The sequence below is a fragment of the Mustelus asterias genome, chromosome 10, assembly GCF_964213995.1.
Source record: "Mustelus asterias chromosome 10, sMusAst1.hap1.1, whole genome shotgun sequence".
NCBI classification, from domain to species: Eukaryota; Metazoa; Chordata; class Chondrichthyes; order Carcharhiniformes; family Triakidae; genus Mustelus; species Mustelus asterias.
The window spans coordinates 71,884,808-71,910,304 of NC_135810.1; the positions used below are offsets into that span (position 1 = coordinate 71,884,808).

Sequence of the window (25,497 nt, forward strand, 5' to 3'; positions counted from 1 at the left end):
GAACTGAAATCACTCAGAATCAAACGGGAACCAAATTCTTTTTTCGGAAAGGTCATAATAAATACTTGCTGTAAGTTTTGGATATTGAGAAGTGTAGGCAATGGCTGGGATTTTCTGGCTCCCTTATGATGGGGTCTCCAGTGTCGGAGGTGGCCCACCATTGATCCGCAGCGGGATCTTCCAGTCCCGCTGAAGGGAATGGCGTTTTCCATGGCCTCTGCCACTGGAAAACCTGCCACGCCGGGGATGTGGGGATACGCAAAATCCTGGCCAACATAACTCTTTCCACATAACCAATAGACTTCAATTGGCTGTTATTCAAGGTCACATTTTTGAAAAGCAACACTTACTATCTTCGAGACACAAAAATAATGCTGAAAATAACTTTGACACTATTATGATTGATCACTGCAAAGTACAAAGAAGAAACATAACAACTTCAGTTGTAAAATTAAATAGTTATCAGCAACTCCTCTGTGACAACTGGAGAAAAATAGAATATAAATGGGAAGATGTCATCCTATTTTTACTTTTGGCTTGTAAGATAATCACTTTTGTCAATATCTAATATGATCACATCCCTAAACATTTCTCCCACAGAAGGAAGAGTTGTATAAGTTCCGTTACCCAGCCTTGGTTATCAGTACCGTAGGCAATGTTTTAAAAATGTTGTAAATGCTGTCACAAAACAAATGGGGAATTTCAGATTGCTCGACAGATAGTACAAATGGGCAATAAGATAATGCACTTACTTGGCCACTATACGATAAATCCAAACATTGTTTCCAGATGAAATTTACTCTATAAAGTTCATTCACTGCCATGGTGGAATTTTCCTGCCCCGCCTGTCCACCACGGGAATTGTAGCAGGTGGGAAAGAAAACTTGGCAGACCACATAAAGGCCCGTTGACCTCGGGTGGGAATTTCCAGCTTTGGGGCACACAAGGCTGGAAAACCCTGCCCATGAAGTGCAAAATCCAACTTCAGCAGAAGTACAAAATGGGTACCAGCAGACCAAACAACACCCTGCCCAATTTTCCCTCGCATTCAAGGTGGTGGCCTGCTGCCACCAAATGTGGGCCCTCCAAAAGTTAAAATGAACTTCTATAATGTACCACATTACGTGTTAGTGAGGCTGCCCTTTTCAGTAGAAAATGATTGGACAAAAGTGCACAAGCTGTACGACTGTGTAAGCTTTGGTGCATCTGCATAAGTGTAGTGACAGCTCATGCACGATATAAAGTAAAATGTCATTACCAATAATAAAAAGAAAGCTACTAATAATTTAATGCATTGAACACAGATCTGTAACCTTTGCAATATGGCTTTGTAGCCTCGGTAAGGAATTAATTTCAAGACTGAAACCCTACACATTATTATACCATATATGATAAAGATCCAGTTTTCTACAATTTTGCACTGTAACTTTGTGGAGATAACTGGATCGGAACATTTATGTGCGATCTGCAAATAATCACTTAAAATACAGAAAAGCCCTACTCCAGGCCGCCTCACTGTACTGTACATCGCTGCCTAATTTATCCAGAACTCCTGCAGTGATCCAGCCAGAAAAAGATGACTTTTCTCATTGCTATCACAGCCATGCACCTGTTTGGCCTAAACTGGCACCTGCAGCCGATGGAAGGGCAGATGTATCAGATCGGTGAGGACAAAGCCAGCAGTTGGCCAGTGCCAACGGACGTCACATTGTCTCCCTCTGGTGGCACAGGTTTAGGCTTGCCTGAAAGGAAAGGCAAAGGACCCAGTGAAGGTATGGTCTACTGTAAACATAATCAATACTATGAAACTGCCTTGAAATCTGCAGTGTACTTTATGTTTAATATACAAGGCTTTATTTGTAAATGATATTTTTAGAACTGTACACACAATGTTCCCTTTTAATATTTTTCTGTCTTCTCATTATTACAACATTTGGAAGTGAGTTTGCTCATTCTTGAACAATTCTATGATCTCATGTGAGCTTTAGTCAAATGAATATACACTGTATTTTGTGTATATTGCATTGTGGTGGATTATGTTTAAACAGAATTATTTGATGACCATGACTTATACACATAAACAAAAAGACACTGCACAATGGCATGGAGGCAGATATAAGTTTTTGCAATAACTGTACATTCCCAAAAAATGTTCAGATATGAAATCTGTTCAAAATGAGTGCTGTGAAAATTAAAATACCCTCCATGGCTGGCACTGACTTGGATAACCTTCAAATTGGACCCATTCCTACATTCCAAACTTGCAACATACACCCACAACGTGTTAATTAATGCATGATGGCAGCCTATCTTTTTTCATCTGCTGTCTGTGCTGTGAACACAGACCTCTAGGTATTGAATTAAGAACTTCTGATTTGTAATTCAAAAGTTCTTGCTGTTATTTTGATTTTATGATTCACAGAATCCTACAGTGCAGAAGGAGGCCATTTGGCCCATCGAGTCTGTACCGACCATAATCCCACCCAGACCCTATCCACGTAACCCCACATATTTACCCTGCTAATCCCCCTGACACTAAGGGACAATTTAGCCTCGCCAATCAACCTAACCCGCACATCTTTGGACTTTGGGAGGAAACTGGAGCACCCAGAGGGAACCCATACAGCCACAGGGAGAATGTGCAAACTCCACACAGACATCATTTGAGGCAGGAATTGAACCCGGGTCCCTGGCGCTGTGAGGCAGCAGTGCTAACCATTGCACCACCATGCCACCCATAAATACGTTGTCAGTGAATCTCACTAAAGGGGATTGTGCTTAAATAACTGTTCGTTAGGTAGGTCATTGTTAACCCATAGCTCAGTCGGATGAGTAGTAAATATGGTCAAGATGCCAGAAGAAATTCCCTACTTACCTTTGAATAGTTCAATAGATTCTGAGAAAGCAGGTGGCACTCAGCATCCCTGAAAAACTGAAGTAAAGCGTCAGCCTAAATCTAGCACTGAAGACTCTGGAGTGGGACTTGAACTCTGATTGAAAGGTGAGAATACCCACTGAATTCCACCCAAATAAAATATGAGGATTTTTTTTGTTGCATTATCAGGATATCAGGGCACATGGATTGGCAAATTCTTTAAGGACAGGAAAGCAAAGCCCTTATGCTCTGTGCAATATATGACAACTTTCCATACACACAACTGGAACAGGTGAAGTGTCATTTAAGTTTATTTATTAGTGTCACAAGTAGGCTTACATTAACACTGCAATGAAGTTACTGAGAAAATCCCCCAGTCATCACACTCTGTTCGGGTACACTGAGGGAGGATTTAGCACGGCCAATGCACCTAACCAGCACGTCTTTCAGATTGTGGGAGGAAACCAGAGCACCCGGAGGAAACCCACGCAGACATGGGGAGAACGTGCAAACGCCACACAGGCACCGACCCAAGCCGGGAATTGAACCCAGGTCCCTGGCGCTGTGAGGCAGCAGTGCTAACCACTGTACTACTGCGATGATGAACGTTGAAGTTGTGAAGAATTTGAGCAGAGGCAAAGTTGACGGATTTTAGTGTGTTTTAATAAAATTTCAGAAGTTAATTTCAAGCCTTAACAAGGTTAGGACAACAAAAAAGTACAAATTTAGGGAGCTGACCAAGAGATCAATTTTAGCTATAAGGGATTAAAGTTAGCTGTTCCAAACAGTGAAGCAGGAGGGCTTCTGAGGTGCTAGGTTCTGGAGTTCCTTCTCTAATCCTCCCTGCTTCTCTACCTCTCCCTCCTCCTTTAAAATGCTCCTTGCCTCTCTGACCAAGTGTTTCTTTGCTCATCTGTCCTAATATCAAATTTTGTTTGAACACGCTCCTCTTGGGATATTATACTACATTTAAATGTGTTACATAAAGCAAGTTGTTGTTTTGAATGACCATCGGAACCTTTCTTTTGAATTGGCACTTTGGGAATATGGAAGAGGGAATAAAACGAAGGGAAAAGAAAGAGGAAGAGATGAAATTAGATTTCAGTGAGAAACAGAAGATGAGGATATCAAAATTGAAATTCAAGGAGATGCTACAAGTGCTGTAGTAGTGCAAGTCAGAAGAGGAAGTAGCTGCACTGGGCAGAGGATGGGATGTCTTTGAGGCAACAGCAAATTAAACATCTTTGGCTTCTGCTTGAAAATAATTCATATTGATAGAAAGATGAAGAAGTCACCATTGTAACACGTTGGTTTACCATGTGGCCTTTCTACAGCCTCTTATTAGGCATTTATACTTAAAATAAGGAGATGATGGATTATGCTATTAATTTAGGGATGTAGTGTATTTATAATGCTATGTTATATTTTGCAGTTGTCTAAAAACCACAAAAAGTCAGATGCTTGTCTTGGTAATCCATGTGGATGTACTGAATTAACTGTAATCACACCAAAAGACTCTGTAAGAGATTGAATAAGAGTGTTTTGATAACCCAGGCATTGATCCTATTGACTGGTCCATTCCTATTTATTGCATTGTAGGAGTTTTAAAACTCTGGTTGGAACAAGACTTCTGGATGCTTTTCAATGTCTATTTACACAGGGAAATTTACCTGGAATGCATGCTCTTTGATTCAAAGCAACATTTATCATTCGTTTTATATGCAAGAGAATATGATTCATTGTGCAGCTGCGAGTCAGCTCAGGGTCCAATTGAACTAACCGATTGATAGTATTCCTCATGCATGGGAAGGTAGCTTAGAGGCCCAGATTGTGTAGTCAGTAGGAAGAAACAATGCTCACTACTGACCTCGAAGAAAGCTTGCCGCAAATATTTAGCGATCACTGTAGTGTGGACTTCCCCTTTTCTGACGTTAGTGAGAATCTGGTACCAAATCCAAGGGATCTTCAGGTGTTCAGCAACAGTGAAGGGAATTTTTGTAAGCCTATGAAGGTGGGGTCAGAGGTGAGAGGGCCAGGAAAATTAGAAAAAATGCTCTTGAGCAGGTATGTCGAAGTGTTGCTCTTTCCTCTCCATTTACCTGGAAGTGGCACAAGTATGCTGTTGGTAAACCACCTAATGAGAAGCAAGTTGAGCTTGTTAATGATTCAGCTAATAGCCATTTTGCCAGGACAATGGAATCTTGCCCACATCACACAGGACACTGCTATGTCTGCAACTTGTCAACTCACAGGAGGCGAGTGCACATCAGGAGGTTGGAGTGGTACGAAAATGCTGTACAATTTTGACATCAAATGGGAAATATAACAAGCCCAGAGGTCATCTGCAGGCAGTCAGGTCATCTACTTGCCATTGTAATGAAGTTGCCAGAGACTTCTTTGAGGGATAGTGCTGGGGCTGAAGAACTGGCTTTAGTCTTATACTGCCTCCGTTTCGTCCCACCATTCATCTCAGCAGCACTCTCAGTGCAACCATGGTGAAGGCTACCAGTCTCCCTTTCAATAGTATATGTTGAGTTGTTTTTCCCTCTTCCCCACCCACTTGATGGACCTAATTGGATGGCAATATCAAAGCCAGGTTCTTAATTGAACAACTTTTGGAAGATTGAGCCAGAAGATGTGCAACTTTTGGCTCCAGGAAATAAAGCTGCCAAACATTTAAAAACTATGATGGAAAACTCATCTCAATGATATCAACAATTCAGCTAAGCAACCAATCACACTGAAGTATTGTCATAGACAGCAAAGCAGGAAGCAAAATGACTGAATTGTTCACTTTTAATGAAAAATTTCCAAGACAGCAATATCAATTATTGAGACATACATATGGAATTAAAAAGATAAGGGCCGTAATTCTCTGATGTTGTATACCCTGCCACCACTGGCAGTAAAAATGGAGAATTTGTCACTCAGCCAAAACTCCATTCACTGCAGCAGGACTGGAGAATCCCATACACAGGTGAAGTCAAAGAATTCAGGCTGAGATCTCATAATCAAACTTTAATTTTTTTTTAAATGTGAATTATTTTATCATAATGGAAAAATCTGATATTCTGTAAACATGAAATTAGATATTCAGGGTCAGGGAGGTTTTTCAGAAGTAATTATGAATTTATTATGCAAATAAAAACCCAATTGCACCTCATTCAACAAACAGGAAACTTTTTCAAAGGTTTTACAGCAAAACCAAAAGCACCAAAGGCCAATTTCTCACTAGTTTAGTGATTTCTACTTGATTGCAGTCTGGGAGACTTTCATGCATCCTCAGGTGAAGTGTAGAATAACTGACAGCAACACATCTACTTCCACATTTAACTGTACCTGTGCATACTCCAGAAGTTGTGGTCAGTTTCAGTGGAGCAATGAGTGTGAATGCTGACTGTTGCACTGTCATTACTAACAATTGTGTCACATTAATGCTGAAAAAATAATAGGAGGAAAAATGGATTAGATTAGAGGGCGTGCATGAAGGCACCAATCAATGGGTAAGAGATGTGAGAGAAAGGTTGTTCCAGATGGGCGAATCTGGAGAGACTGGGAGAGGTCAGAAGTCTTAACGGGTGAAAAAGTGGTGATTAATGATTAAAGAAAGGGAGAAAGAAAAGCCTGAGGAGGGCATATAACGAATAGTTTCAGAATAAAGGGATGTCAATTTAAGACTGAGTTGAGAAGGATTTTCTTCTCTTAAGAGGGTTGGTGAGTCCTTGGAACTCCATGCTACAGAGAGCTGTGCGGGCAGAGTCCTGGTATATCTAAGGCTGAAATAGATAAATTTTTGATTAGTAAGGGAATTAAGGGGTAGAAAGAATGGCCAGGAAAGTGGACGTGAGGAGCCGACTATGATCCTATTGAATGGCAGAACAGGCTCGAGGGACTGAAAGCCCCTGATCCTATTTCTTATGGTCTTATGGAGTGGAGCATGTATTCCAGGGTGTATGGATGGGGGAAGAGGATAATCCTGTGAAGGCATTTGGAAGCAATGACAAATATCATGAAATCAGTTTGCTGGGGCATGGCCAGTTAGTGGAAGGTAGAGGCGATGGGGATCCTGCAGGTTGGGAAGCAGTGGTGTGAATATGTTGTAAGTCCTGGAGGTTGGAGAGGACTATGGGGAGTGAAGGTTTTAAATGGTTGCTTGAACATTAGTTCTGGAATTTGCTGCCCAGTTTAAAAATCAGTTCACAAAAGAACTGCAGTCTGTGCCATTAAATGCAAAACTTCTTAAATAATTTGATAACTAATTTTCATCGGATTAAATTCACCCCACCCCACCCTGCTGTCTTATTTATATTATGTCATTCTAAACATGTTATTACCAGTTACAACTTTGAATTATCAAGTGTAAACTGCATCTGTAAAGCTTCAAATAAAGCTTTAAAGTATGATCCATTGTGAAAAACCAAGCTGTTTTCTTGAAGACCATTTATTTGCACAACTGTTATTGAAACATTTATGTCAATCCAGAAAAGCTAAGCATCAACACAACATTAACCAAAAATCACTACAAACTTCATTGGAAGGCAGAGGTATATTAAAAGGGTAACTTGTGTGATATTGTTTCTGGTTACTTAAAAAAAAAGATGAATCCAATAACAAAAGTTTGGTCATTTTGCTGATTATAACTGACAGCATGAAACAGCAGAGCAGCAGACTGAGTTGAATGTTACCGTTAAGTGAGTTATAGACATGCTCACTTTGTTCTGAATCACACAATAAGACTACAGAGAGAATTCTTTAGCCGAGGATAGGAAACGTCAAGGCAAATGTGGGCCTGAGTGGCAGATAGTTAGCCTCCCGAGAGCTCTATATTAAAAAGGCAGTCATAGCAGTTAAATGTTGTTATAGGTAGACCGTAATGTGATCCAAAATCAATAACCTTCAGATAGCAAGCCATAGGATTGTTCATGAGATTAACAGAGCTAAATTTAGGGGAAACAAAATGTAATTTCACCAATCTGTAACCGGTAGCATTCAAACCTCACTATCGGGTTATGTCCATTTTTCGGAACAATTTGCCTCAGATTTTGGAAACTCTCAATTTGCAGATTACTTTAAAAATGCTTCTGAAGTGATTTGTGAAAGTGAGAAAGACTAGGCCAGTTTCTAAGACCTTTGTGTAGAGCCAGGTAGTAAATACTGCATTTGGTTTTTTGCCTCTGAATATTATGATTTTGCTTTCCCCCCTTTCTCCACTTTCTTCTCAACTGCTCTAAATTTTGATTAATTTTGCGTAGTTTGCTTCTTCCGATAGCGATGCAGCAAATTTCTCGTTGTTGAACAAGCAAGTACAAATCTCTTGCTATATTTTCACAGGAAAAACAGATAATTTAATCCCAGAAGATAGCTATATAGATTCAGGAGAAATTGATGTTGGCCGGAGAGTCACCCAGAAGATACCACCCGGCTTATTCTGGCGAACTCAAGTGTTCATAGATCACCCGATGTATTTGAAATTCAACGTGTCGCTGGGAAAGGATGCTCTAGTTGGGATTTATGGTCGACGTGGTATTCCACCATCTCATACCCAGGTAAGTACCATTGCACAGGAACTCAAGCTTTTGAGTAAAGGAACAGCATTTTGTTTTTTGAATGTGAAACCTGGTTTCTCTTAGGTGGGCGCCTCACTCTTCCATTTTTTCTAAATGTAACCATCAGCAAACTATCTTCTAGTTTTAAGAAGTTGCACCAGTGGCATTTGGAGCAGCGAGCCTCTGTTTCACTTTCCATGGTAATGTTATTGTTGATAGGGATAAGAACAATACGAAGCTAGTATCCACCTTTACCACCTAAATTTTGGGCCCCATATCTAAGGAAGGATGTACTGGCCTTGGAGAGGGTCCAGAGGAGGTTCATGAGAATGATCCCGGGAATGAAAGGCTTTTGGCGTATGTGGAGCGTTTGAGGATTCTGGATCTGTACTCAATGGAGTTTAGAAGAATGAGGGGGATCTCATTGAAACTTACTGGATATTGAAAGGCCTGGATAGAGTGGATGTGGAGAAGATATTTGCATTAGTGGGAGAGGCTAGGATCAGAGGGCACAGCCTCAGAATAAAGGAACAAACCTTTAGAACCTAAATGAGGAGGAATTTCTTCAGCCAGAGGCTGGTGAATCTGTGGAATTCATTGCTACAGAAAGCTGTGGAGTTGAGTTCATTGAGTGTATTTAAGCCAGAGATAGATCGGTTTTTGATCAGTAAAGGGATCAAAGGTTATGATATAAAGGCAGGAGAATGGGATTGAGAAACATATCAGCCATAATCAAATGATGGAGCAGACTCGATGGACCAAATGGCCTAATTCTGCTCCTATATCTTATGGTCTATCTCAGTTAATATATTAAAAGCTCAAAAATTGGAACATTAAAAAGCCATCTGGACCATTCTGTTCCATGTCCATATCCCAACAAGAAGTCGCCCAAAATATTAGGTCTAAGGTCAAGAGCTAAGGTCCTGAACTTCCAGCATAGAAGTCAATATGATATCACCTAATATCATTTAAATTATTTTTTTAAATGGCTGAAAGCTTTTAACTTACCATTGTATTGTGATGAAAACTGCTTTTTGATAGGTTTTAGTCTTGTGTTTTCCTTTAATGTGGAAGAATCCATATGGCCAATTTGAAAAGTTACTCCAGTACCCTAATGTTTATGAATCAGAAAAGATCTTTGGGTCCAAATAGGTCATTGACCTTTTCATAGATCAACCTCACAGCCCTGCTTATTCTGCAAATTTTCCCCAGAAATTTATCCCATGCTTCTTGAACGCATTCTTGCCGTCTTCTTCAAAAGTCTTGCCTTCTAATTTATTCTGCAAGAAAAACCTTCCTCAAACCCTCAGTGCGAGCGAGATGTGCAGCTTTATAACATTTCCATATTTAAATCCCTTTTCAATGAGTCAATTATATGCTGTTCAAATGCAAATTGAATGAGAAATTCAAGATTTAAATTCCAATTTGATACCATTCCTTACATGCAGAAAACAATTTGGTTTTAATCCTCTTACATCAACTGCACCCAGACCAAGTGTAGGAAACAGCAACTGAAGGAAACTGGAGCAAAAGAAATGTTGGCTTTTGTGGTCAAATGAAAGTATATGGAGAAATTATAGAGAGCGTCGGAGACTTCCTGTGCACACTTGGGTCGCAAAATCATTTATCATGGCCAAATAAGAGATTTCTCACAATTTAAAGAATGGTCCAATAATCAGGTTCAGCAATTCATGATAAACTCTGAATTTAAACTTGCTTTGTTCAAAGTAAAGGCATTGTCTAAGTGATAGACCCAAGGAAGATGCATAGATTAGTGACTGCAATATTTACTATAACTCTACTGAATTGAACTCCAAACCACAAATCAGTAATTTAGGTTTGGATTGATTTACTTCAACTCCTCAAAATGATTGTGTAGTACCAACTTTGACAGAAACTGTGTGTTGAAATCTATGGCCCAGAGCTTTCGATCGCTGTGGGGGGGACTCTACCTGGGAGGTACCCAAAAGAATTGGCTGGAGGATCTTTGGACGCCCCCAGCAAATACTGCATGGCAATTGCCCAGGAAGTTCAACCTGGGAAATTACCCTGCACTGAGAACCATTCGATACGCCGATTTAAATTGGAGATTTCAGATGGTTCTGAATCTCTTAGCAGAATCGTTATCCAGGAAAAGTTAGAAAGATTAAAACCCTCTCTAACTCCTGGGTAGCTATATTACTGACCCACCCCCAACTCCCGACTACTCTCCCAACTGCTGACTATCCCCTCACCCCTGACCCATTCTAACCCTCCCTGAGCCACTCTATCCCCAACTCCCCGAGCCACCCTATGCCTTCCGGTCCACCTGACACCCCCGATCCATCCTTCCATGCCTCCACCTCATCTTACATTGTCCTGACCCATCCTTCCCCCAACACATCCTACACCCCACCGACTCTTCCTACTGCGCCCTCCAACCCATCCCACCCACTTCCCTAACACACTTACCCCAACTTCTCAATGTGGCTGTGAACTTAAATATAAGTGATTTAGGGCTGCTAGTCCCATAAAAAGGAGGGGTGGGATTCTCCCAAAAAATTCTAAATCACATTGTTATTTTCAGCAGCAGTTTAAAAATGAATCTCCCACGCTCTGTACGCTGCTGAGTGCACTGGCGTGAATCATATTAAAATTCAGTGGGCGGGGCCTATTCCTGCTGGACAGGCCAGCAACACAGCACTCAGTGGGCTACTGCGCAGGCGCCAATCTGTCAGCACCGAGATTGGCGCATGCACAATAGTCCCACACTGCTAGCCTCCCAATTGCAGGCTAGCTCGATCGCTGGCCTGCCCCGTGATCTCGCAACACCAGCCATGTAACCCTTCCACCCCCACCCACAGGCCGATTGCTGGCCTTCGAACATGCCCGGGCCAGCCTCAAACCCCTGTCCCCACCGGCAGCCCCAAACCCTCACACACACCCCACCCAGTGCCGACCCCACCCCCCGCAGTTCCGACCCCCCCAGCGGGCTGCTGCCCTCTCCCCCCCGCATCCCCCACCCAATGGCTAGGCTCGATCACTGGCCTCCTTCCCCCACCAATCCCAACTGCAGAGTGGCAGCGGGGCCCTGCCCCCTTGGCACTGCCCCAGGCCCGGGCACTCAGCGGGGAACCCGCAAAATGATCCCTGCAAGAGTCTCTCGGCCCACTGCGCTAAAAAAGCAGCGCAGTGGGATGGGAGAATTGCCCCTGTGGTGTGGCTTTACTCTCCCTCCCCGCCACCCGACATTGCTGCACTGCACAGAAGGGTCCCAGGAGCTAGTACGCTCCACATTTCTTAGCAGGTCCAATTTGGAGGTTGGGTGAGAAATATACAGCTCCCAACTAAGGTAAGTTAAAAAAGGAATGATGTGGCAATCTGACTAAAATTCCCAAGCACCAGATGTTAGGTTTGAGCTTTTGGACATGATGTCCTGTAATGGTGAAATATGGAGGCCTTGTAGTACAGTGGATAGTGTGCCTGCCCCTGAACCAGAAGCTTTGGGTTCAAATCCGACTCCAGATCTTGGTGGTCAGGGAATGTGTGTTTATAGCATGGCCAAACAGGTTAAGTATCAACTTGTAAATCCTTCTAACGTACACCAGTGGCATGCGGTGAGAGGGGGAGAGATTCCTGGTCAACCATGTGATGGAAAGAAATTGGAGCTTCTACCATCAATATCCATAGCTCCAGACTACAACATGAATGGTAAAATGTATGTTGCTGCAGCAGCTCAGACTCCTTGGGGAGGACGCTTGGCTCATTTGGCTGGACAGGCAGTGTGGTTCAGGTTAGGGGTTCAATCCCCATTCCGGCTGGATTGGATTTGGGACCTGCCTCCTTGCCCTCCCCATGTTGGAGGTTGTGGTGCTGTGGATCAGACCTGTTTTCAGGCAGAGAACTGAAGAAGTATCATGGAATGGAAAAAAATAAAATCAGGCCACGTGAATTTCAGAACTTTGTTTTTGCGAGCAGCAAGGCAAAAATATCACTCAAATGGCCTGGGTTTTTTTCTCAACTGCAAATTGGTCTCTCAGCACAATTCAGCTGCAAACGGCAGAACCAGAACAAAAGATCATGGAGCATTCAGCACAACACAAATTTCCACAATCTCTTGTGCTGGTTTTAAAAGCATCAAGCTGGAAGTAGGCCCCACCCACAAAAGTGGTCAAATCCCAGAGTGAACTTACCATCATTGGGAGTTTCCACATTCTGCATTCATATACAGGCCTTCAGGGAGACTTTAACAATTAAGCTGCTTCCTGAGGGTGCAAGGACACTAAAAGATACATTTTCATAGAATCCCACCGCCATTTGCTTACAGTGGCTAGAATTCCAAACACTTCCTTCACTACAGATTGCACCAAGATGGCTTCCTGTCACTTTGGCTTTGTTTTCAAGGTATCAACCACACTGATACAAAGCAGTTTTTTTTACTGTGTATCTGAAAAACGTCATTGAGTTGAATTCAACTGCAGACTTTTCATGTTGCAGTTTGAAGAAGTACCAGAATCATTAAAGCAAAACTGGAGCTGCCACAAGGAGAGGTTGAGTGCAATGATAGATGGTTTTAAAACTAAACAAGACCTTCAGAGGCAAGGGAATAGCCTGATTCAGAACATCAAACATTGCCTAAATAGAGTCAGCCATTGTCGGCTCTTGCCCAGTGGGCCCAGGGGATTAGGATTATGTGCAGTATTTCTACAAAAGTTGATTCTATAGGGCAGGTGATATGTTGAGATTGATGTGTACTGCGGCTATCATGCAGCAATTACAGCAGTATGCTTTCTCATTTTTTGTTCTGATAGTTTGGCTTTGTCGAGTTATTAGATGGCAGACGCCTGCTAGCACAGGAAGTGAGAAGTCTGGAGGGATTCCACCACCAGCACAGAAGCTTGATCCCTCTGACAAATCGTGAGACAGGATTCATTCGATATCTGGATTCTGGAATCTGGCATTTAGCCTTCTACAATGATGGAAAACAGATGGAGCTGGTCTCCTTTATAACCACTGCCATAGGTAAGCTCTTGTTAGACCATAATGAAAAGATATTTTAAAAGACTGTAAAATGTGCCATCACAGATATACTGTGAAAGAGAGGGGCTGTTAATTGCTCTCCAACTACCTAAAATATGATAGTTTCATAGCTCCAGTCGGTTCAAAGTGCATTATCCTCTGACCTGTATTGTCTTAATTATCTTAACTGCTCAAACTTTCCACCCATCCATTTTATACTTATTGATCTCCTTTAATCATCATCTGCCAGCTTGTGCATGTTTTAGTTGAGAAATGAATGGGGAGAGACTCATTACTCTTTAAAGAATGAAGGTAATGTATTTTTAAAATGGAAATGTGCGGCTTCATTAACTGTTCTATTTAAACCACTGTATTAATCACAGAATAGCAGAATGGTAACAACGCAAAAGAGGACATTCAGCCCATTGTGTGTGTGTACTGACTATTCAAAGGAGCAATTCCATTAGTGCCATTCTTACTTAGTGCCCGGAGACCTGCACATTCTTCCCTTTTCGACAATAATCCAATTCTCCCTCGAGTATCTCAGTTGAACCTGCCTCCACTCAACTCTCAGGCAGTACACTCCAGATCATAACCACTTGCTGTGTAAAAAACCTTTTACTCGTGTCCCCATTACTTCTTTTGTCACTCATCTTAAATTCTGCCCTCTCGTTCTCAACCTTTCCACCAATGGGACCAGATTTTCCCTCTCTACTGTGCCCAGACCCCTCGTGATTTTGAATGCCTTTACCAAACCTCCTGTCAACCTTCTTTTCTCCAAGAAAAATAGTCTGAATGTCTCCAATCTATCTACGTAATTGAAATTCTTCATCCCTGGGTCCATTCTTGTGGCAGCCAGGACTGAACACAAAACTCTTCTTTACTATTCTTTACTATTTTAACATTAATTCTTTGATTTTGTACCCGATACTCTTATTAATAAAGTCTAGGATGTTGTATGCTTTATTAACTACTCTCTGTCCTGCCACCTTCAATGATTTATATATTCAACAATTGTGCTCTTTATTTTGTATTGTCTCTCCACGTTTTTCATACCAAAATGAATCATTTCAAACTTCTTTCCATTAAATTTCATCTGCCACTTTTCCACCCATCGTCTATGTCCTTTGCAAGTTCTCCACTATCCCCCTCAGAGTTCACAATACTTCCAAGTTTTGCATCGTCCATATATTCTGAATTTATATCCTATGCACCAAGGTCAAATCATTAATATATATCAGGAAGAGAAGGACCCGAACACCAACCCTCGGAGAATTCCACTATAAACCTGCTTCCAGTCCAAAAAACATCCACCAACTGCTGCTTGCTGTTTCCTGTCAGTCAGCCAATTTTATATTCATGTTGATGCTGTTCCTTTGTTCCATGGGCTATAGTCTTGCTCACAAGTCTGTTGGATGACATTTAATCAATGTCTTCTGCAACTCTGCGTACACCACATCAACAGCATTATCCTTATTAACCTTCTCTGTTACAAATTTCTTTCAACAAAAATAATCCTGATACATCTTATGATCTACCAAACAATACTTTTGCATAAAAAGTTGAAGCCAATTAGAGGAGGGAAATAAAAGTGTTCTGAACATGAATCCTAGATTTGTCCTCGACATGTTGAATGATGATTTATATGTTGGAATTCTACCGCCCCGCCCGCCACGGAATCAGAGCGGGCGAGGGGCGGACAACGGAAATGTCCTTTGATCTTGGGCGGGAATTTCCGTTCTCGCTCAAACTAGCCCGTAAAATCCCGCCCATAATGCTTCATTAAAAATACTTTTGCTTTGCAAATGTTTGAGCTGTGACAAGATTTTTAAAAATTGCATTTCTTGCCCTCTTGTTATAAATCAGTATTACTAAAATTACAAAATTGAAACATACGGAACTGGTAGGGAAAGTCTTGATGAGCGAGAGTTTATCTGCCTCATCTTTCGCACCCTCCTCACCCCTCCCCCACTCTGCCAGATGAGCAAGCTACGTTCTTCAATGCTATCTTCCCTAAGTTACACCTTGGAAAATGAGAATGACTGATATCTTTCATCATGACAAATAATTCAAACCATTGACATTTGTGAGAAGCATTTTTATATTTTACAGCTACCGTTCATAGGATTTCATAAAAACAGGCCATTCGTTTCAAATAGTCCATGCCAGGGGTTATGCTCCATATGAGTTCGTGCTTATCTTTTCTCATCTAAATCTACCATTGTAACCATCTATTCTTTTCTCCTTCAAATGCTGATCTAGTTTCCCCTTAAATGCACACACACTATCCCACATTCTTAGCACTCTTTGGGTGAAGAAATGTCTTCTGAATTCCCTATTGGGATTCAGGATGTTAAAAAAACATGAAAATCGTTATTGCAATAAATGTAATGCTTCACATAATAGGCTGCTATTTTAACTTGGCATACTAAGTTACAATTGGGTACCAAACCCCAAAATACCCCAAATCACCCATCATGCAAAATAAAATGTTGTGTATTTCCGTATTAGGACAGATAGGGGAGGCAATAAATGCCTCACTAATAATTAGTTCCAAATATTAAACAGGTTTCTGGCTGACGTTACAATTCTGAATTTGTTGAATTCTGTACTTGTCTTGCATTTGATTTATGTTTAAGCTGTGTTCATTCTTAAGTTTTATTAAACTGAAAAAAGTGACGAGTTGGCAAACAGAAGACTGTCAAAATCTAGAAGGTTCCGTAAACATTTTGAAATGAATAACCTCCAGTTGAATTGGGCCTGGAGCAAGCTGCCCTGTTTGGATCCCAGGCTACTGCCAAATGTTTTTGAATGTTTTATTTATTACTCGTAGGCAGTGCTTTCTTCCAAAACCCTTTCTAGTGGATTTTGCCTATTTTTTTTAAGAGCAGAATTACATCTAACAAGTCTGCCCTAGTTGTATTAGTTACCACCCTTGGTATACCTCTCAATCCACTTTCCTGATGCACATTATGTTATTTGTTTTAGTTGTATTTGCATGTGACGTCTTCTACAAGTCCATTCCTATTTTTGCAATCCTCTCCTTAAATTAAATCAAATTCTTTAAATACATCCTCTTGAAATGTTTTCTTCAAATAAAATGCATTCAGCTTTATTAACATTCCAAGATAACATAAATTCCTGATATCCAAAATTAAGCTTTTAGATCATTTGGGCAGCATGGTGGCACAGTGATTAGCACTGTTGCCTCACAGTGCCAGAGACCCGGGTTCAATTCCGGCCTTGGGTCACTGTCTGTGCAGAGTCTGCAGGTTGTACTATGTCTGCGTGGGTTTTCTCTGGGTGCTCCGGTTTCCTCCCACGGTCCAAAGATGTGCAGGTTAGGTTGATTGGCCATGCTAAATTGCCCCTTAGTGTCAGGGAGATTAGCAGGGTAAATACATGGGGTTACGGGGATAGGTGGGACTGTTGTCGATGCAGGCTCGATGGGCCAAATAGCTTCCTTCTGCACTGTAGGGATTTTTTGTTCTCTAACTCCCAAGGATTATAATACTCTTACTATATTTAGGAGATCCCAAAACTGTTTAAGTACCCTAGACATGGCCTGGCCAATGGCTTTGCCAGCAATAATGCAATCTCTTCTAATTTGTCTGCTCATCAATTCATACCTTATTTGCTATTTTTCTTCACTAAAGGCAAGCACATAATTGATTAAACCCATAGTTCGCATCACACAGAAATTGTTTGGGGCCAGCCATTTAATATCATTCAATATGTTACAATCTATAGAATCTTAAAAATGTAAACAAAGCAGTGAACACAAATCGTTCTTTTTTAATTTCTTCATTTATTGACTATAGAGAAAGATGCCAGTTACCATTTCACTAGTGACTTAAGAAGACCACAAAGGCATAGAGACAGATTGGCTCTTTTGTATGTTATGCTCGATTTGGGCTTTAAGATGCACAAGAAGGGCAATTGTTATTGTCAAACTATTATTTTTCTTGAAGAACTGGGCAATTTGAATCAGCTGAATTGTGTTAAAGTTCAGTGGTCAGGGGTTTCACACACATCCAGTTCAGATTTATTTGGATTCTCAATTTGATTTGAAGCTCACCCCTGGTTTACGGCCTTTTCATAAATCTGAGATGAAATGTAATTTACGGGAAAAGGCACGCTGTTATCCCAGCCCTTGGAAAGCAAACTCTTCCTTTGTTGATGCTGTGAGAACGTGCGCAGTACCTTGTTCTGTGAATTTCCTCAGAGACCTACCTGTGCAGCAAGATGATTTACACTCTCTCAACTCACTTGTTTAAATCCCAAGACCTGTGTTTAGAGCTTTTCTAATCACTCTTACAACAAATTTCATTGAAGATTAACTCTGTGGAGAATGATAGGTCTGAACGCATTACACAATAAGTAGATTCTCTCTGCTGCAGGGTGGTCTCTCAACAGCTCGCTATGGGACAATTGACTCTGTTATAGAGTACATAAATACTTAGTTTCAGCAGATAATTGAGTATCTGCACCTTCTCCAGGATTTATCACAACAGGATCTTCTAACTCGTCAGTCAATTTTCTGAAGTGGGACAAAGGGGAATGATTGGCCTACTTTCTGTGGCTGAACTGCATTCACTGTTGGAATAATGGATTTCTTTGTATTTCTTCGAACAAAACTTAAATTAAGTCTAGGAGGACTGTTAAATTTAGCATTTTGTTCCATGCCCAAAAGTAATGCTAGACAGCGCAAGCTGTAAACAAGTAAAGAAAAGCTGAACGGTGGCACCTCAACTCTGAGAAAACAAAATTGAAAACTTTTCAGCAATCACTAATAGCACTTTTTTTTTAGCTCACACACCCCCCCCCCCCCCCCCCCCACCCAGGCCCAGCCCAGTCAATTGCCGCCCCAGCCTATTGGCAGTTGCAGAGTGCATAGCTCTCCCCCCGCCCGATCCCGGTTGCAGAGTGCGCAGTTCCCTCATTACCTGCTTCCTCTTAGATCCTGCCCCCATAATGACCCCACCCCTCCTCTTGGGTCCTTCCTTCTCAGACCCGCCCCCTTGGCCCTATCCGATGCATGGTGGGCAGTGCCAAGGTGCCCGGCTGGCACTTCCAGGGTCCCAAGTTGGTAATGCCAGGGTGGCACTGCCCAAGGGGCACTGCCCCCCTGTTCCCAACTTTCTTGGAGGCCTAAATGGCCTCCTGTCTTACCAGCGAGGCCATCACATCGAATCCCCGTTGATGGAGACCATACGTGATCCTCGTTGGTGAGGACCTTCACTGACGAGGCCACTAAGGCAAATTAGCTCAGAAGGTTGCACCTCAAGCTCCCTAATAATATTTAAATCAACTTTTCAATAGATTTAAATATTGCATAGGAAGGGCGTGAGGCTGATCTTGCCGGAAATCTGGGCCTGGTAAGATCGCGAGAGGCGAGAAACCGGACACAAACCTAATTTTTCGCCTGTCAAGTGATCTTACTGGCTCACCCTGCCCATTAACCGGCAGGGCATTCTGGTAAGATTGCCCCATAGTTTTGAATCTCACTCTTGTTCAAAAGTTTTATCTAATTGTTAGACAGAAATATGAAGGAATAAGCTGTTCCACACTGCAGTAGTATATTTCCTAATGATCAGCAACTAAGAGCTGCTCGTGAAGGAGAATGTAGGTCAAAATAATCCTGTCAACAGGACAGAAAATGTGAGGGAGGAGGAGAGTTAATGTGCATCTAAGAGGTCTTTTTTAAAAAGAATAAATATATCAATGTATTAATATATGATTGATCTTTGTAGCTAATGTTATACTTTAAGAAAACATAATCTCAGCCTGTGGTTTCAATTCCCCTCAGAGTCTGCAGATGAATGTCCTGCCAACTGTTATGGGAATGGAGAGTGTATGGCAGGAACATGCCATTGTTTTCTTGGCTACATTGGACCGGATTGTGCACGAGGTAAAAGCTTCTTGTCATTGCTGTAGGAACTTGTTAAAACCTGTTGTTATCCTGATTAAATAACTGTGAGCTGAAATCTCTATATGTAGTTGGGGATTTCTTTCAAAATTGATTCAGTTGAGGAACCGGATTTCACAGTTTTAAAGTGATAGATGGGACCCAATTCCAGGACTCCTATCCCCAATCACGCGCTGGCGGTTTTTGCCAGTGCAGGTGGTGTGCCTGAACCCTGCATTGCCAACTTGGCCAGTTCCAGTTTGGAGCTAGGAATTTCATAGCAACTCTCACCACCCCCCAAACCCCACAGCTTTTATGGAGTTAGGCCAGCTTCTTGAGGACACATGGTTCACTCAGGAGTTGGGAAACTTTAGAAAGGTGTGTTTGAAAGGTCTGACCCATGCTCCCTCCATGCCCCTTCCATCATCCTTCCTACACCCGTCAGGCCCAATCATCCAGTGTGTACTACACAATAACAATTGCAAGCCTTGAAATGCCTTTTAAAAACCCATTCAAAAATTTCCCTTGGGAAGAAAAAACTGGTGCTCTCACAGTCTTATCAAAACATTAGCCAGGCAGAGCCATTGGACATCAATAACAGAAGCTTTACCTCACTTCACACCACTTAATCTTGTCCAAATAAACATACAGATATTAAAAAGGAAAGAACAATTACCGTAACTATATCAGTATTTTAATCACTGAACGAAACACTCCACTTCATCCCATATAAACTGGCCCCGATGAGTTAATCCGTGATGAGTCTTGGAGCTCAGCCAAGCATTCATAATGGCACCATCTGTTAACTTAATCAGAAACAGTTGGCCAGACATATGTTCCCTGGATAGAATAGGAGGGGAAGAATCCAGTTGTTGTGTTCTCCACAGGTACCAATGTTTTGTGTTGCAACAAGAAAGAGGTTCTGACAAGGGCATATGAACAGTTTGGGACTAAATTAAAAAGCAGAAGCACAAAGGTAATAATCTCTGGATTACTACCCGAGCCACCAGCTAATTGACATAGAGTAAATAAGGTCAGAGAGTTAATTAAGTGGCTCAATAATTGGTGTGGGAGAAATGGGGTTCAGTTCATGGAGACAATGGCACTAATAATGGGGAAAAAGGGAACTGTTCCTTTGGGATGAACTTCACTGGAACCACACTGAAAGTAGTGTCCTGATGAACTGTAGAGAGGGCATTAAACAAAATACTGGAGGAGAGGTTTCATATGAGATAAGATTTAGAGAGTTAATGAGAAAGAGCAAGACGATAAAACAGGATAATGATACAGGTATTAATAACCTGAGTGTGTCAGTAAAGGACAGAGTACAAATATTAGAATGCACCAGTAAATAGGCTTAGAGTTGGAAAAGTTAAAAAAGACAGAATTAAAGGCTCTTTATACGTATGCATGATGTATGTGGAGTGCAGGAAAGAGGAGTTGAGACCACCATAATTGTGTTGAATGGTGAAGCAGGGCCTGCTTCTGCTATTCCTTATGTTCTGACAATTAGCTGCCCAGCAGGTGGCCACACCATTGAGGTTCCTGTCACTGGTAATGTCCAAAGGCAGTCGGAAGACTTTGGGCTCCCTTTCCAATGCTTTCTGCTGCCATGTTACCAGCCCATCTCTGGATGGTTAGTAAAATCCATTCCGTTAACCCTGTTCCTTTCTCCGGAGATCTGCCTGACTTGTTGAGTATTTTCAGCGTTTTCTTTTGTAGGATAGTAAACATAGACAGGGCAAGGGAATGTTGGAGCAAGAGTGATGAGCATTGTCTTTCAATGCATCACAAATGTAATGTGGGGCTCGGAGATCACTCCAACTCCTCCTGAGTCCACAGTGAAGTAATTTAAAAGGTAGAAATTTCTCTTTCCCAAGGAGCCTGCAACTGTCGCTTTAATGTATGCTGGTGTGCCTGCCAAGTGGCTGACAACACTGAAGTTTGCACAGAGTAAATAAGCCTTGCTTGTATTACTCAATCCTGATAATCGATAGAGAAAACGGTCCCTGTTTTACAACAGGCTTTCCTGAAATACGAAATGCCTGTTCAATGTCCTAGTCTAGCCTGCATGCTTAGAGTCAAGCTGATTTGACCTGAGCTTTCTGCCTTCTCCAGTGTCTGACCCTGTTTCCTGAGGATCACAATGAACCTGTTGTCATTACTGTTAATGCTCTTGCAATGTAATGAGCATATGCATTTGCAACACGAAATGTGATATGACATTTTATCTGAAACTGCAATCTTCTTGCAGTTTAAGTTGCGCATACATGTCAGATGTTTGGCGTAAATGCTGGGAAATGTAACAGGACGGCAGGAAATTAATTATAAATTTCACCTTTCACGTTATACAGGATAACCTTTACTATGGCTCAGCCAATACCTTTTCAAGTCAGCTGATTCCTCGTATAAAAGATATCTGAGATCAAGTTGGAACAATGGCCCCCCTAGTCCTACATTGCCTGCTCACTGTTTCTCTGTTAACTAATCAGATTAAGCAAGCTGTGAGCAATGCAGGAGAGGAAACTGAATTGTGTAACCAACTCTCAGAGATTGTCCTCCTTAAAAACGTTCCTGGACTCATTCCCAGTTCATTTCAAGCTGTATTTAGGTGGCTTAATTTTGAGCTCCATCTGCTAGCAGAATGTAAAACAGAGGATGCTTTAGAATCTACTTGGGTGTTAAAGATTACAATTTATTACACCAGTGTTTTATGCATAATATACAATAGATCATATAAATAGCCAACAATTCTGTTAAAAGGGAGAAACACTTCACTTGGTTTCACTTTATTTTTTCGATTCACAACTTCTACATGCAGTTTTCTTCACCTTAGCTAGGAAACAAGAGAAAGCCAGAAGGAGAGGAACAATCGAAGGGCCTGTAGGTTTGCGCCATTCATGTGTTTTTCCTAACAACATTCACCTGATGAAGGAGCAGCGCTCTGAAAGCTCGTGATGCCAAATAAACCTGTTGGACTTTAACCTGGTGTTGTGAGACTTCTTACTGTGCCCACCCCAGTCCAACGCCGGCAATTCCACATCGTGGCTTTCCTAACAAGCACTGCAGAATTTTGTCACTGGGGCCTGAAATCAAGTTGCCTGCCTCTTGGCTGCAGAATGATGCTTAACTCGAGCAGAGCTACTTGGCAGGAGGGAGAAGGGCCAGCAGATAAATGGTAAAGGGAGAAATGTTTGATCTGAAACTGCATAAATTACTCAACTCCACAGTATGGATGTGACTGAATTTGCTTTTTTTTTCCATTTTTCTGTTGTAATATTGAGTGGCTATATTCCTGGTATTTCAGCTCAAAATTGAAGAAAATACTAGAAACTAGAATAAAAGATAGTTGCTTGGGGGTGAATAAACATCCTGACTTGGTTAGAATGCATCAGCAAAAGACTTAGCTAAGCTGCCTTCATTCCAGTGTTTAATGGTCAGAATGACTTTCTTTTCATTCTCTCTCACAGCATCCTGCCCTGTTCTGTGTAGCGGCAATGGGCAGTATGTGAAAGGACGCTGCCTGTGCCACAGTGGTTGGAAGGGAGCAGAATGTGACATTCCCACAAACCAGTGCCTTGACCCAGCTTGTGGCAACCGTGGCACCTGCATCATGGGGACCTGCATCTGCAATTCTGGCTATAAAGGAGAAAGCTGCGAACAAGGTAGGTGCCCAGTTGCATCATTAATCATTGATTGTCGAAATGTCTGAACTTACTCAGGATGAGAGGCAGAGAATTTAATCCTCTCTCAGACTTCTTCACAAGAAAAATACTGAAAGGTTACAGCCAGTAGAGATAAGATTAACGTAACTATTGTGCTCTAGTTTGAAAGGGTTCATTATAGCATGAAAAAATAGGGTGAAGGTTATAGTAAAAGTGAATTCGAACTTGCATACTTCCCTATTATTTCCCCTGCATGAAAGCTAAGGCGACCTGGTGTTCTGTTAGCTGTTGTTAAGCCATGGCTAAAGTCTTCACGTTTTTCTTTTCAGTGACCTTCAGTCAGGATGATTAATTATGAGGAGGTAGCCTCTTGTCAAGTTAGTTTCTGATCTTTGTTTCTGGGACCACAATCATCTATTAGCACAGAGGAGCAGTAAGCTCATTTTTTACAGCCTCTTCCTTTTCTAAACACTTTGTACCTCTGTTGAGCGATGGCGTGACACATAGGCCATGTAGAAAGCGTTCTGTATGAAACCAGGTACTCTGATGCTTTACTATCTGCTGGGCAGCATCGTCCTTTGTCAGTTGTCTGCTTGTGTAACTTTTAACAGATTTGAACATGATAACCACAGGATAACTCTTCATGTGGGCCTTACTTGTTTGAAAGTAATGCATGTTACGGCTTCTGTATAAAGCTTTTGACATGGGGAAGAAATAAATCACAACTGTCAGTTTGAGTGATCACACCCCTTTTGTGGCACAGTTCAGGTGAAGTACACCACTTGGCTCATAAATTGGTGTCTACATTTTTGTTCATCTTCAGTTGCAGTTGCCGGAATTTTTGGAAGCTGCGGCGGAGCCGGCGAGCCCCATTGAAATCTGTATTCACATCAGCGGGATCAGAAAGGCTGGAAAATTGCAGCCAGTATTTCTGAATTACACCATCTCTTCATTCTCCTTTCCACATACTCAGAACACCACGTCATTTGGTGACATGGATTTTCCAGAAAAGGAGCAGAAAGCAGTCATTTTTTCCTGGCTCTGGTTTCCTCCCACACTCCAAAGATGTGCGGGTTAGGTTGATTGGCCATGATAAATTGACCCTTAGCGTCAGGGGTACTGAAAGGGTAAATATGTGGGGTTACGGGGATAGGGCCTGGGTGGGATTGTTGTTGGTGCAGGCTCTATGGGCCAAATGGCCTCCTTCTGCATTGCAGGGATTCTACAATTCTATTATATCTATGCCTATAACACTAACTGGTTTAGGGTTTCCACTCTCACCATTCTGTACCCCACTCTGCAAACGGCACCAGGAGTGAAGCAACATCATTAATATGACACTGCATATTATGTGCTATTATGAAATGTTTAAGTGTTTATTTATTAGTGTCACAGTAGGCTTACATTAACACCGCAATGAAGTTACTGTGAAAATCCCTAGTGGCCACACTCCAGCGCCTGTTTGGGTACACTGAGGGAGGCTTTAGCATGGCCAATGCACTAACCAGCACATCTTTCGGACTGTGGGAAGAAACAGGAGCACCCGGAGGAAACCCACGCAGACACAGGGGAGAATGTGCAGACTCCGCACAGACAGTGACCCAAGCCGGGAATCGAACCCAGGTCCCTGGTACTGTGCGGCATCAGTACTAACCACTGTGCCACCGTGTTGAATATGAAGAAGACTTGTGTAAAAAAATATACAATTTGATGCCTGGATTATACATGTGCATATAATCCTGATATCCAGCTATTATTAATATACATATATATCCAGATTTGAAGGAAACATAATAGAATATGAAATAATACATTTTTACAAACCATCTAAGGAACATAACATTTAAGTGTGAACAACATGCAGCTTTGATGTTCTCCCGTAATTTATCATCAGTGATGAATCAGATTCAGTCATAATAAACATCACATTGTGAGTGGAAGTCATTTAGATTTTGGGAGCTAAATCGTTTGACAGCACTGACATTTTCTCATGCTCGCCCTTTTGCAGCAGAGAATGTTTACCACTGCTGTACCCTGCTGCTGTGCATTCTTCTTTACTTGCTAAGGCCAGCGGGTCTGGCAGTGGATTTCTGTACAGCCACTTCGATTAATTTTGCTTTAGGATTGGCAGTGTGGATAAGCAAGTTCAAGTATCAGTCTGTGCTGAGCTTAAATGTGTCCAGGTTGCCTAGTAATTTTAACAGTCGAGAATTCAAGTCCCAGAGTCACTTGAACTTGACTGCATTGATGTGGACAATTTAGCCAGTTCACAAGTGCTTTCTTAGATATGACAGTAGGCATGAGTGCAGAATGCCGGTGGGAATACTGCCAGAATTGATCACAATTTTCAAGTGCATGTTGGTATGTGTTCAAAATGTATTCTACACTTCTGCAGGTAAATGCGTGAAAGGTTGAGTCCAATAATTCTATTATGAATCTACAGAGACACTTCAACTGTTTTGCAAACGCAAACATGATCACAAACACAAGATGAATGCAGAATAA

General features: G+C 41.7%; 1 protein-coding gene across 4 annotated transcripts in view; it reads left to right on the top strand.

Annotated features, from left to right (window-relative positions):
* The window catches only part of tenm4 (teneurin transmembrane protein 4), a 395,445-nt gene that overhangs the window by 233,475 nt on the left and 136,473 nt on the right, over positions 1-25,497 (top strand). For 3 of the 4 annotated variants that reach the window (XM_078222800.1, XM_078222801.1, XM_078222799.1), the window contains 5 exons: positions 1,602-1,772; positions 8,207-8,421; positions 13,212-13,422; positions 19,229-19,330; positions 22,798-22,992. In XM_078222800.1, the coding sequence (XP_078078926.1) occupies positions 1,602-1,772; positions 8,207-8,421; positions 13,212-13,422; positions 19,229-19,330; positions 22,798-22,992 (894 nt within the window). The remainder of the gene's footprint in view (positions 1-1,601; positions 1,773-8,206; positions 8,422-13,211; positions 13,423-19,228; positions 19,331-22,797; positions 22,993-25,497) is intronic. The other variant, XM_078222802.1, reaches the window with a different exon arrangement.